This window comes from Aedes albopictus, chromosome 2, assembly GCF_035046485.1.
Source record: "Aedes albopictus strain Foshan chromosome 2, AalbF5, whole genome shotgun sequence".
Classification (NCBI taxonomy): Eukaryota; Metazoa; Arthropoda; class Insecta; order Diptera; family Culicidae; genus Aedes; species Aedes albopictus.
The window spans coordinates 330,972,476-330,986,626 of record NC_085137.1 but is presented as its reverse complement, the minus strand read 5'-3'; the positions used below and the strand labels follow the sequence as shown (position 1 = coordinate 330,986,626).

Genomic DNA, 14,151 nt, shown 5'->3' with positions numbered 1-14,151 from the left:
ATACCCCAGAATCATGCCATTTATGATCATGTATGTAGACTAACCACAAGGCCAAAAGAACCATGGTGTTATGGCGTGCATAGTAAGCGCGTGATCAAGAATTACTCCAGGGTCCTTGACGGACTTAACGGGTCATCAAATCTATATCTATCAACAACAACAAATGATTTTTTAAACCTCTTGAAACCCCTTCTGAGATCCAAATGAACTTTTATTGTCCCCTCCAAGGAACCCTCTGAAGCCCCAAAATATCCCAAATCCCCTGTAACTGTAATCTCTGGAGTTCTTGGTATGATATCCAATGCCCGTAGCTCTCTATTATTTGTTTCAAAGTGTTCTAGGAACATCTTTCAAATGGGTATCACCATAACAATCGCATATTGCATTTCCAGTTTTAATGATCGATCAATAACTGAAATATCTTCGCCTTACGGTGCAATGAGAACCCCTGATATGTAGATTCAAGACTGGCACGTAGGCGATTTCCGAAGATCATTGATTTTCTTTGACGCCCGTCAAGACGCCCGTTCTTTTTATCCGATCTACAAGAACCAATTATCCACAATGAAACAACAAATTTCGACTTGATTTGATCGCTTTATTTTCATCTCCGTAGACGCTTACAACTAGAATCAAATGGGCTGCTCTTCTGATCGATTTTACCAACCGGTCGTGAGCTAGTTAATAAATAGCTACGTACTAGTCTAGGTAATAGAAAACTGAAAAGAAATGGGAAGATTCACTCTGTGTTCAGTTAGGATTTGGTGTAAGTGTAATTCTCTCCTATAATTTCCTTGAAGTTCTGAGTTTTTGAAATCTTGTCAAGACCAATAACAATTAAATGCTGTCATTCTACTTATATACTTTCTCTCTCAGTTGACACTCTCTTACAGCCACTTTCAAACACAAAAGATAACTATTGCAACTAACCTAACAAATCAAATAAATTACTCAACCTAATCAATTTCAAACAAAACCTTTTTGCTTGAATGCTATGAATAACAAAATAATCCACCAACAACAATAACAACCCCGCTATAGTAAGCAACACATGAATAGAAAAGCATCAATTAAAACCTCCGAAATTTCCGGATCGGTTGTGCTCTAATGTATGACGTTGGTTGTTATTTTTTGGGTGTTCCGCTACCGAAGAAGTCATCATCTCCTCGGTTTCCTCTCTCCATCAGCTGCTCCTCCCGTGAAGCTTAGTTTTGGTGTTTTTGTTCGGACGGTTGTCGCTAGTTGGTGGTTCCCATCGCTGGCGCTGGTCCGGTTATTCGGTTCATTCGGGGGCACAAGTGGAGTCAGTTTTCGAGTGCATGTACTTTCCTCGCAGTCGTCCGCCATCACATGTTGCTCGAGGAGTTGCATAAATCTGTATCGGAGTGTAAAAAGAGCAGAATAGTAAATCAAAAAACCGGAAAACACAGCTTGGTACCTGGTACGAGCTGAGATATGTTTAAAGTGAAACTGAATTTGCTTTCCATTGAGCAGAGGATGAAAGTGAAATTCGCGCTTGTTGCATCACCAATAAGTAGGATATTTGTGTTTTAGATGGGCATTAGCGTTGTAATTTATGGACCATCAGCGGGGTTCATATACTGAGGATTAGTTTGAATTATAGTGCCGAAGGTCGGAGAAAAGATTGCGAGGAAATTCCTCGTTTAAAGTTTGTTGCATAAGAAATAATGTTGTGCTTAAGGTGTATTTAGTACGCACTGAATTCATGCATAACGTATTGAATGAAATATGAATGGAAGATTGGACATTTGCTAACCAACATGAGGCACATTTATTCATTTCCGTGTATACCTATAAACATACATGATGCACAGATTGCATAATACGAAAATATTAACCTCTACTGTGATATGGTCTGTTTCTACGGGACCGTTACAAATTGAAAAGAGAAATACATTCTACACATATGTTAAGGATGTCCCACCGCGCATCAAATCCTCTCACGGAAAAAAATCCGACGAAAATAACTCATTGGGTAATTTCTCTTGAAAATTTGCGTAAAAAAGGTTTAGAGTGGGGATTTAAAATTTTGAGTCGACAACCTGGAAGAAGCGTCTCACGAGTTCCGAGCTCATGCTTTCACGGGTCAATCGATGACAAAGGCCACTAGCTAAGAGTTGTGTGTCTAGCTTGTAGTGCCGCCTAGACCCTGTTGGCCTTCTGACTTCAGCTAGATTGAGGAGGTGCGTCCCGAAATTCTGCTTACTAAAAAGATAAGGCTCAAACAGCGTCTGCTCTGACATCCAGCGGCTGAGTATGAAATGCTGTATAGCGTCAGGTACACCTAAGGCGGTAGGGAGAGCCCCTTCTGTTATCAACAATCTGCGGCTGACGATATCCGAGTGGTACCACTTGCTCCAAGATAGATCACGTGTTGGTCGACGAGTGACATTTTCCGGACGTCATAGATGGGGTTCTTCATTGGTCCGAACACTGGCACGGTTCATTATCTTGCAGTCGCGATAAGTTGCGGGTGTGATTATCATACAAGTAGAAGATACAACAGAACCATTCCTTTTTAAATCCAACGCTTGTCAGTCGAAAGGGTTATTTTGCAGTACCATCAGAAACTAGACGAGTGGATTGGAGATACCAACGAATCTGGTGATGTAATTTATCCATGAAACAGTGGCAACCAGGCGCGTAATTAGCCCGAAGGAGCACCTAAGAACATTATAAATTTAGTTGTTGACAGTCAAGTAATAGAACCACCACCAGTGAAATTTGGGAGGTCGATAAGGAGCTGAAAAACAACAAGGCTGCTGGAAGGATGAAATTCCGATCGAACTTCACGGAAGCAAGCAACTGCATTAATCAAACCATCAGATTATAGGAATATAAGAGGAAATAGAACTGCCCACTATCTAGATGGATGGCCTCATATCCCTTTAGGAAAAAAAACGCAAAAAAAGAGAAATCTCCTTACAAATTGGCCAACTTAAGCTCTCCAGAACTCTTAGATTTCTCAACAAAACAATATTGTTATCCCTCATTTGGAAGATCCACTCTAAATCTTTCGATTTCTAGCTTTGACTGCGTAGATAAATCGACAATAAAAAAAATATGCAACGGAAACTGTTTTAATAATTCACGGGTTTTGTCTACTTTTTGTTCAACTTGTTGTGGTAAATCCTACATACAACGTAATCAAAAGTTTTTTTGCTCACATAAATACAAGTATAAGTATTAGCTCAATAGTTTACATTACATAAAACAAAGACTAAACAGATGAAAAAATAGACGCAAACCAGTTATTGCTCAACAGTGCAATTGTGCTGGTTCGTCACCCAATTTAAAGAAAGGGCACAGACTAGAGTACGCTAATTACTGACATATTATCCATTCAAATTCGGCCTATAAGATACTGTCGCGTGAGCGTCGAAGACCTCTTAAGGTGTCATTCGTCGGTGAATGCCAGGCTGGTTTTCGTGAGGGCCAATCAACATTGGACCTACGCTAAACCTGCGGATGATGCTAAAGCTATGTTCATTTAGAATCCGGAATGACAAAATCACGTATATCTTAGAAAAAAAAAGACACTACACCGTCTTCAACCAGAGTTTGCACAGACTGAACAGTGAACATTCACTAACATTAGGCAACGGACAACACGGAACACCCATTGGACCAGTGGAGGATTTTTCGTTTGACGAAAAGTTTCCTCCGGCTGGAGCGAGAATCGAACCCTCACTCCGTGGCACTCACAATACGCCTAAACGACTGACGCCGCTAACCGCACGGCCACGAAGCCCACAGGGATGAAATATTGCGGATTTTGCCCCGTAATAGACTCACACGCGGAAAGTTTTGTCCCACCAAAATATTCTCCCACCGCTTTTCCCATAGATTGGGTTTTGTCACTGCTAATGAAAACAACATTGAACGCACGCTCTCGGTTGGTGCAATGAATACATGATTCGTTCAGCTGCTAGCCTTCATGCATAAGGCATTTTATGAGACGTTTCAAATCAGCTGTTTTTTGAATGTTTACCAGCTTTGAAGTCCAACCGGTGGGCCCATTTATTTACATTTTCGTTAGCATAACATGTGATACGGGCCCATCCAATAAACGGGGTTCATTTATTTGCAAAAATGCGTCAATCCGCCTACTATAATTAATATCCGTAGACCGTGGGGATGTTTTTTCATCTACTAGTGACATCATACAGCTCGGGGGATTCATACATGCCGCATTAGAAACCGAAACATCTCTGCCAGCAAAAATCTGATTAGCGCTCACCACATGTTATGCTACTTTTTCGCGAAAACAAAAATATCAAATGTAAACACTAACAATGAGCGGCCCACCGGTAGAACGTCTCGTAAAATAGCTTATACTGACGTGTGAGTATTTATTTTTTCTCGTCGAAGATTTGCTTGAAAGTCTATCAACGAATAAAAAAATGCAATAACAAACATTTCACCTCAAAACATTTCGTCCTCAAAACAAAGGTTATTTATTGTACTTTCATGGAAAAATATCATTGAAATTATTTATTTTTATTTTTAACACATTTTCTCACTTTTTCAGTGTTGACCTCTCTAAAAATCTGCACAACGGTGATAAATTTTAGCAACAACCCCTTCCGCACGTTTGTTCAACAATCAGGTCATCTATGCAGTGTCCTGAGTGCCTTGACTAGTCTGACTAGGATTCCGAAGAAAAATTGCCAAACTTTTTTTTATTGCAAAATGAGGGCAATTCAGTGAATTGAGAAAACGCGAAATTTGAGTGTTTTTTCCGTTGATAAACACTACCCATCTGTGACGATACCACTGAACGTCTCCGGCTGTCATGGCAGCTCATCAAAATAGGTAAAACCTCTACATATCCCTTGAGTGCGTTTTTGAAAAGCAGCACGCGATTCTTGAGGCTGTCATCCTTGTATGAATTGGTTCTCATCATCTTGTTGCGAAAAAACCATGCCCAGAGTTCGAACTTCTTGCCAAATCTTCAAATTCAAAGCAGATTTATCAATAAACCCAAGCTTTTTTCTTCCGAGGACACTTCCTTATGCCATGGTTAACAACATCTGTGCACATAACACATAATGGTTTTGACGATATTAACATTTTTCGCGACTGTCGTACCTGACCACGCTAAATTTCCAACGTGTTTGTGCAAGATTTTTTTCCTCCTCTTGTCTTCAATCTGAAATAACTTTTCACTCGTTGCAAGAAAATCGATGAAATTTTCACTATTCAAAGAGGATTAGTGTATGATCAGAGTGCTGCAAAAGAATGATGATTGTGCTCATTGAGAGCGCCACTAGAAAATGTGACATGATTCCGGATTCTAAGTGAACATAGCTTTAGACAGATTTAGGGATTATAACTTGCAAATGCACCATCAGTATACTGATTGTAAGGCAGTGTCAATTCGGTGAAACGAAATTAGCGTTGGTAGATAATGCCAGATCATGATCGTCCGGACGTATTGGGCCTGATACTCGCAACGCTGGAAGGATCACAATCAAGTATTCGGATTGCTGGCGAAATGTTTACCTCGTTTGTAACATTCACACTTAAGGCGAAACTGGAAGCATTTCCTCATTTTTTGGTTTTTGATTTTTTATTAAATAACGAAGCAATATTTTCAAAATCGGTTTTCGTGCACATGTAGAGTATGGATCAACGTATCTTCTGAATTTTTTTTAGTAGTGGAAAATGTTTTTCGTTTTTACAGAAACCATTTTTGAACAAAATTTCACAAAAAAATGGTTTCTGAAAAAATGGAAAACATTTTCGACCTCAAAAAAATTCAGAAGATACCTTGATCCATACTCTACATGTGTATGAAAACCGATTTTGAAAATATTGCATCGTTATTTAATAAAAAATCAAAAACCGAAAAACTGAGAAAATGCTTCCAGTTTCGCCTTAAATTAAATCGCCGACTTCAGCAAACGGATTGCCGAGAATCCAACAGCCGAGAATCCGGTAATATTTTTTACTGAATCTCGGTAAAAGTTTTACCGAGATGTCGTCAAAACTTTGCCGAGATCTCGGTAATCCAATTTTTTACCGAGATCTCGGCAAAGTTCACCGAGACTCGGAAATGGTTTGCCTAAATCTCGGTAAAGTTTTTACCGACAATCAGTAAATATTTTACCGAGATATCAGCTGTTGGATTCCCGGTAAACCGTTTACCGAGATCAATTTCTGAATTTCAGTGTGTTGAGTAGATTAGAGTAGGATGATGTTCTTCAAAATGGAAACTTTTAGTGGCTACGCAGTCTTTATTCTTAAAACGGGTTTATTGTTTACCCAAAGTTTCGGCACCAGTTAAGGTGAAACGGGACGCCGTGTTATTTTTCCTATCTTGCCTCTCTTTCTAACAATTTGCCTCGCGATTTTGAAGATGGTAATCTCGAGTTCTATCGCACTGAAGATGCTGAAAAACAATCAGCATATGCACTGCAAGTGAGCATACACAGTGATAGGTTTTTGTTGCAAAATATGAAGTAGAATCTGAGATTACCATCTTAGTAGCAACAGAGCAATGGCGCATATTTCCCCGACCGTCCCGTCCGCCCTTTAAGTAACAGTCGTTCCCTTAAAAGCAGTTCTTCAAAATTTACAGTTCAATATTTCACTCGGAAGGAACGATTAGGAAGTCCAACGTACACTATCATCATCGACTAGTTAAGTAATTTGCCTACGGAGATCAATGTTACACATATAATACTCCATCTTAGACAAATTTACATAGAACTAAAATTGATAATAACGACTTCAAGCTTAAACAATTAAATTGTAATTGTAGGTGTTCAGTTCAGTTCACCCCGAAGCGACATCATAATCAAAATAACTATTTTCAGTAAATTCTGATCAAAAATTTAAACTTTATTCATTGATAAATCTGCGTATACATGCAGATAAGGTAAAACGTCGCTCATTTTTATGATGAACACATCAAACGCTCGCAAAACCTTATATGTTTTTGCTTCGAAATACAGGTATTCTTCGATATAACGTACCCTCGAAGATATAGCGTGCCCTCGATATAGCGAATACGATATAACGTACAATTTGCTTCGATATAACGTACAACATTGAAATTTTTATTTTTTCTCAGGAATGACCCTCAGATAAACTACGATATCACTCATATCAATGCTGTGTTGCAGCATTAGCATTGTTACCCAAAATTAGCGCAATTTGGGGAAAAAATGTGAGTACGTTATATCGAAACACAAAAAACGAACTGAGTTTTTCGTGAAAACTCATGTTTTTCATTATTGGTTTTGGGAATTTCACCGAAATCATTATTAAGGGTTAATTCCACGTCGAATACATCAACACTAGCATAAAAAAATATTTTTTTTTTCTACGCTTCGATATAACATACACTTCGATATAACGTACTGGTGATACACAAATTATGTCACGCTAAAATCGACCTTTTTCAACCCCGCCCTCCCCCCTGTGTCACACTTTTTGTATGGGACCTCAATATTTTTTGTAAGGGTCGTCACGTTCTGCAAACCCCCCCCCCTCCCCCCTAAGAGCGTGACGTAATTTGTGTACGGCCCCTAAAAGATTTTTTTTTGTACGTTATATCGAAGAGTACCTGTAATAACCCGGGTAGAGCTAAATGGCAAAAGAATGGCAAATTTTACCATTAAAACAGAATGTTTGAATGGCAAAATGTGTTATTTGTTTGTTTGAAATAAGAGTTAAAATAACAAAAATAATAACAAAATTTTGGTAGCAGAAAAACTTGAAAATAACTTATTTTGCCATTGTAATAACAAAGTAATGGTAAAGCATGCGGATTAAATTGAAGAACAAAATAAGTTATTATTGAGATATTGATAACAAAATAAGACCCAAATTAACTGTTATCGGTAAATAACAAAATATGACATTCTTGAGTTATTGATAACAGAATAAGAACAAATTTAGCTGTTTATGTGACGATAATGGTAGGTTTAGTTGTTCAAATTCAATTTTAAAATAATGGTAGATTCAGTTATTATTTCAAAGTAGCAGAAGAAAGGTAAAATGAGCTACCGTGGGGCCCTAATTTCGTGCGGGCCCAAACTTCGTTAACTTCTGACATCTGAGAGCATTATTATCTAATTAACAGCGGAATCATCCAAAATTTGCTATAACCTCAAAACTGCATTTGATCTTAATACAATTCACAAAAAAGAAATGAAAAAATTGATTTATGTGAAAGATTGAAAAATAAATTGCAAATGTATGCAAATAGCAGATGCCATATTCAGAGATACGAGAAAATCAACACTCACGGAAGTGAACAAATATTTCGATCTCTATCAAAGGTAAATATTCCAATTTATGTTTGATTATTTCAATTCAATATGTTTTATTATAATACGCAATAAAATTACTTAAAAATGTTATTTTCTTATTTTGTTTCAACATTTTTGTTGTTGGCGAAATTAGGAACCCACAATTTGTATGGGTCCCTAATTTCGTGCACTTTTTTTCATAACTTTGTTTTAGAAGTTCACTTGTATACAAATGACTATAAAGCCATCGCATGATTCGTTTATTAATAATAGTTCTAATGACTATTTTAATTGGTTTAAAATTAGCTAGGGACTGCTCATAAACTACGTAGAAAAAAAAAATAAACAAATTTATAAATGTGAGAATACTAAGTAAGCTCGGGATGATTTTATTTACCCAAACATTGAGAGTAGTAGCTTACAGCCGCTAGTTTCATTCAAGCAAATTATTACCGTAAGCTTTATTGCCAGAACACAAATATGGAAGACGACGCTTTACTAGAACTAACCTACCGAGGATTGTGCCTATTAATGGCACATAATAGAAAGGTAAAAAGCTACAATTAAAAAAAAAGAATTCAATCACATTACTGACCATCAGTAAAGTTAGTGAACATTTGAAATAGCAAACAATATATTGTTTTATTAAGATTTCAATTAAAGAGCAAAACAAACATCAAAAATAATAACCCTTAAAACTACAGAAGGATTTTGGAAATCTTAATGTAAACATCCGGGACGAACATGGAAAACAGCAAATATTCATTCATAGTTCGTCACAGACGTCGATTTTATCTACACGTTATGGTTTCATTGGTATTGTACGAGTATGCTACGTTTTGAAAACTAACATATTTAGGCGAATTCTACGTCTTTCAAAGTGAGCGAAATTTGGACCCATTTTGAACGAAGTTTGGAACCCGTGCACGAAATTTGGCATTTTTAAACAAATCAAAACTAATGCTGTAACTATCTTGTATAATGTGAAGTTGCCTAATTTATATTTTTCTTGGGAGCTACAGTGCCAGCACTAAATATTATCGAAGAAATTAATCTGATACACTTTATGGTAAAATTTCAGTCGTTTATCAAACTTTGAAAATTCTTAAGTGCACGAAATATGGGCACCTCACGGTATTTCTTTTTTTTTTTCTTCAATAAAATTAAAGTTCATCAATCAATGTAAAAACAGTTTTATTTTGTTATGCTTGAAATATACAATATAATAGTTAATGGTATATTAAGAGTAAAATATGTTATGGTGCCTAATGTTTATAAATAATTTCTCACAATATCAAAATAATGGCAAATTTAGCTAGGAACGTAAATTATGTTATTGTTTTGTTATTTTATACAATTCATTATAAAAGGTGTTAAATTGCAAGCTTTACCATGATAGTAATTTTTGTTATTGATGTGTTATTTAGATGTTCATGAATAACATATCAATGACAAGATTTGCTATGATTGTATATTTTGCTATTGATTTGCCATTTTAAGTTTTTCATAATAACAGAAGAATGGTAAAACGAGATATGATGGCAAAACCAGTTATTATTTTGTCCTTTGTTTGCCATTAGCCTCTACCCGGGAAGAAATCCATCATAGGAAAGATATATTTCAATTAAAATAATATTTTAGCTATTTTGAAAGGTTATAAATGATAGGGGGATTAGGGGCATAATGGACACCCGGGGCGAAATGGACACCCCTGTTTTTGCCGAAACCGTTGACTTTTATGTAAAACTTTTAATGCATAAATGTAAAGGAACAAGTCATGGTTCCATTTTTCAAAAGTACTATTTATATTGCTCCAAAATAATCAAAATATCATTGAAATTGAAATATGTTTTTCATATGGTGAAATTCTTACAATTTCGAAGCAGCATCAAATAAGGTATTACGAGTGTTTGAGTGTGTCCACCATAAAAACAAGTGAATTGTTACCTTATCTTCATGTATACGATGATTTAGCAATGGAAGAAGTATTTTATTTTTGATCAGAATTTACTTAAAATAGCAATTTGAATGTTGTAGTCGATTCGGGGCGAAATGAACACTGGCAATTACGAATGGATGTACGCGCGTTGCTTATTGTTAGGCGTTTTAGAGAGTTTGGAAAAAAATCAATCCGATAATTTTAGCCTAAAGTTTATTTAGTTAACTTTGATGTTATGTAAACTCGTTTAAGATGGAGTATTATATCTGTGGTATTGATCTCCGTAGGCAAATTATTTAACTGTCCGATGTAACCAAAGAATTAGCATAAAATATGCAGGGGTGTCCATTATGCCCCGATGAGTGTCCATTTCGCCCCGTACCTTTCCTGGCAGCCCTGAAAAACACACGGCTTACAATTCATTATTTCTTCACAATAAAGACATTCTACCTCCCGTAAATGATTGAAAGACGTATGAAACAAGTTTAAGTTGTAAGTCAACTGATAATATGTTAAGTTTTACTCTGTTATACAGGCCTAACGTACTCATTTGCTTAGGGTGTCCATTATGCCCCTAATACCCCTACCTGTGAAAAACAGACTTGTTCCTTCGAACGTCTGCAATACATTTTTTACTTTAAATTCCATGAATTGGAAGAAAACAGGGGTATCCATTTCGCCCCGGATGTTTATTATGCCCCTAATCCCCCTAATAAATTTTGATGTTATGTAATCTCGTCTAGGATGAAGTATTATATCTGTGGAATTGATTTCCGTAAGCAAATTACTCAACTGGTCGATGTAATCAAAGAATTAGCATAAAATATGCAGGAGTATCCATTATGCCCCGATGGGTGTCCATTTCGCCCGTACCTTCCAGACCTTAAAAACACAAGGTTTTCAATTCATTATTCCATCACAATAAAGACATTCTACCTGCTGTAAATGATTGAAATACGTAGGAAACAAGCTAAAGTTGTATTAAGCCAACTGATAACACCGTTCAGCACTAAATTTTGTTATGGAATGAGAAAAAAATAACAGAGGTTTGGGACCCTAGAAGTGTCATAGTGAAATAATTTTTGAAAAATATTGGACCGGGCCTTCACAGTTCAAAAGTCAAAACCGAAGTTTGTATGGAAAACTTGGGGTGTTCAATTGATATGTGCATTAGAACGCGCTTTGCATATATTCAGGAGTTAGGCAATAACGAAACTAACCCAAATACCGAAAATGCCTAAAAATATGTACGGCAAGTTCTAATGCACATATCAATTGAACACCTCAAGTTCTTCATACAAACTTCGGTTTTGAAATGTGAAGGCCCGGTCCAATATTTTTCAAAAAATATTTCGCTATGACACTTCTAGGGTCCCAAACCCCTGTTATTTTTTTCTCATTCCATAACAAAATTTAGTGTTGAACGGTGTTTCTGCGAGGGTATTAGGATTCCTTGTCTAATTGATGCTATTTGAGCAAACATTAGAAAACTGTGTTGTTGTTTTCTCCATTCCTTGTCTTTTCAACAGCACAGTTTTCCAAAGTTTTTCTCAAACAGTATCAAATTAGATAAAGAATCATACCCAAACCCACGGTTTTTGTACCAATTCTTTGGAGAAACGGAGAACTCATCTCACTATACAAAAATTCGGCTCATTAATATAAATCTAGTACTTCACTAATCGTGCCCCATTGTCTTTTGATTGTATATACCAAGTTCTCATCAACCAATGAAATAAAAAAAAATACTCACCAACCCTGCCTGCCGGCCCGCGTCGTCGTTGCCCTGATGGTCGTGGTTTCACCCTTCTGGTGTTGCTGCTGCTGTGGCTGCTTATCATCTGCCCTGGACTGTGCCACGTGCTCGATCTCAACCTTGACTTCCGTCGTCGACTTTTCCGCCGGTTTCAACGTTTTGATCAGTTGAATGGAAGATGCATGTGTGCTGTCCTGTTCCTGTTCGCTGGTTGCCTCCACAACGGGCTTGACATGTTCGTGCCGATGATGATTCCTTCGACCGAATTTCCAGTGATTCTGATGTGCCGAAGTTTGCTGCTGGTTGGTGTTGTGGAATGTCTGTTGTGGTTGCGGATGAGTCTGATGTAACGTGATTGCGGCGGAAGGCTGCTGCTGTTGGGTCTGTTGTAGCGGTAGATATTGTGGGGCAGCGTAAGGGGAGGATTCTGGGAGCTGTTGTTGGGTCTGTTCCACTTTACTTGGACTGTGTGATCCATGGTATTCGGAAACAACGTTGTTTTCGTTTCCATTCGCCTTTTCGGGATACTCGAATTGCTTGTGGATGTAGTAGGTCGGCTGTTGACTGCTGTGGTGCTGTTTATGGGCTTTTGTTTTGTAGTATGTCTTTGGAGGTTCCTCATGAGATGGTTGTTTAGGGACAACGAAATCGACGTGTTCTCCGTTTTGGACTGTGTTTACCGAAAGAGAAGGCTGATGCATTTGTTGAGGTGCAGTTTGCTGTTGGGCAACTTGAGCTTGTGGTTGAGGTAATTCAATTTCTTTGGGGATAAAATAGCTAACGTGTGTTTGAACTGGTGCTGAAGCTGGTTGTTGTTGGTGCTGATAGTATGTCAAAGGTTGTTGTTGCTGTTGATTGTTTTCTTCTGCGTTGCCAGCCAGAGTTTTTGGGTGGTAAAAATTGGTTGAGATTGACAGAGGACTGACCATTTGAGGTTTCTTTGAGTGCTCTTGCCACTTGTAAGCAGGTGACGGTTTTGTTGAATAAAACTGTGGCTTATGGAACATAATTACTTCATTATGCATTCCTGCATGCGTTGAGGGTCCAAAACCTGGATGGACATTGCCGATTGGAACAGTCTTGAATGTTTGCCCATGTGAAAATCCATACTTGCTCGGGTAGTTCTCGGGCTTAACGAAGGTGGGTTTCTCATGAACAACAGGCTGGAATTGCGAAGATCCAGGAGTTTCTAGTTTCCCCAATGCTTGGTGACCTATTTTTAGCAGTTGGTCTTCCGTATTGATAGCTGGCACAAAGTTGGGTGAAGGTGGAGATGGGTGGGACTGAGATGGTACTGTTTCTGTTGGCGTAAAGCTGGACAGAACAGGAGTATCTTCCTTTAGTTTGTGAGGTAAAAAATGGTACTCTGATGGTTTGTACTGATGAGAAGGCATGAATTGGGGCATTTTGTGGCCGCCGTAGACCATTCCTTCTAACCCAAGTATGGGCAGCATGTGTTCCAGGGAGAAAACTTCGTGATCACTCGAATGAATCTCTGAAAGAGAAAAAAAAATAAAGCAACAAATTAAATACAGAAATATTACGCGCATACAGTTGCAAATACGAAAATTTCAGGCTTTTGATATCTAAGATGTATTCAGAAAACTTTTTTGAGAAGTAAGTAGGGTAATTCGCTAATTGTTGAACACTACCCAAATGTTGAACAGTTTCTGAATATTTTATTATAAATCTTACTTAAGTAATTTTTATCCAACGTAAACGTATGATGTAGATGCATATACATGTGTGTCACGATATTGCTCTAATTAAGTTACAAAATTATACATATTTTACGTCAAAAAAATTTATTGAAAATTTTGTACCACTGATGACACGAAAACTGCACAATTCTTAAGATTTATTTTAAGAAATTGCTGTTACGAAATAAGCTTTGCGGGCAAATCAACCACAAATATTAAAGGCACACCATAGTTACAAGAACTGGAAGGATATTATTAACAGTTAAACATTGTTTAAAATCACATTTTCATTGTAATTTAATTTGAAAAAATATTTTTCTTATCACACTATTATTATGCATCCATGATCCAATTGTTGAACACTGGCATAACCTACGATGTTAGAATCACTGCTAGAATTTTTTTTCACTTTACCTAACCGTGCATTTCATTGGGTTTCAAGGGCGTTCCAGGGATGTTCTAGGGGTGTTCCAG

At 37.3% G+C, this 14,151-nt stretch overlaps 1 protein-coding gene across 1 annotated transcript in view; it reads right to left on the bottom strand.

Annotated features, from left to right (window-relative positions):
* Positions 1-585: 585 nt before the first annotated feature.
* LOC109426373 (uncharacterized) overlaps positions 586-14,151 on the bottom strand; it is a 68,680-nt gene continuing 55,114 nt past the window's right edge. The window contains exons 3-4 of the mRNA XM_062848870.1: positions 11,975-13,472; positions 586-1,375 (exon numbers count right to left, since the gene is read on the bottom strand). Of these exons, the coding sequence (XP_062704854.1) occupies position 1,375; positions 11,975-13,472 (1,499 nt within the window). The 3' untranslated portion in view covers positions 586-1,374. The remainder of the gene's footprint in view (positions 1,376-11,974; positions 13,473-14,151) is intronic.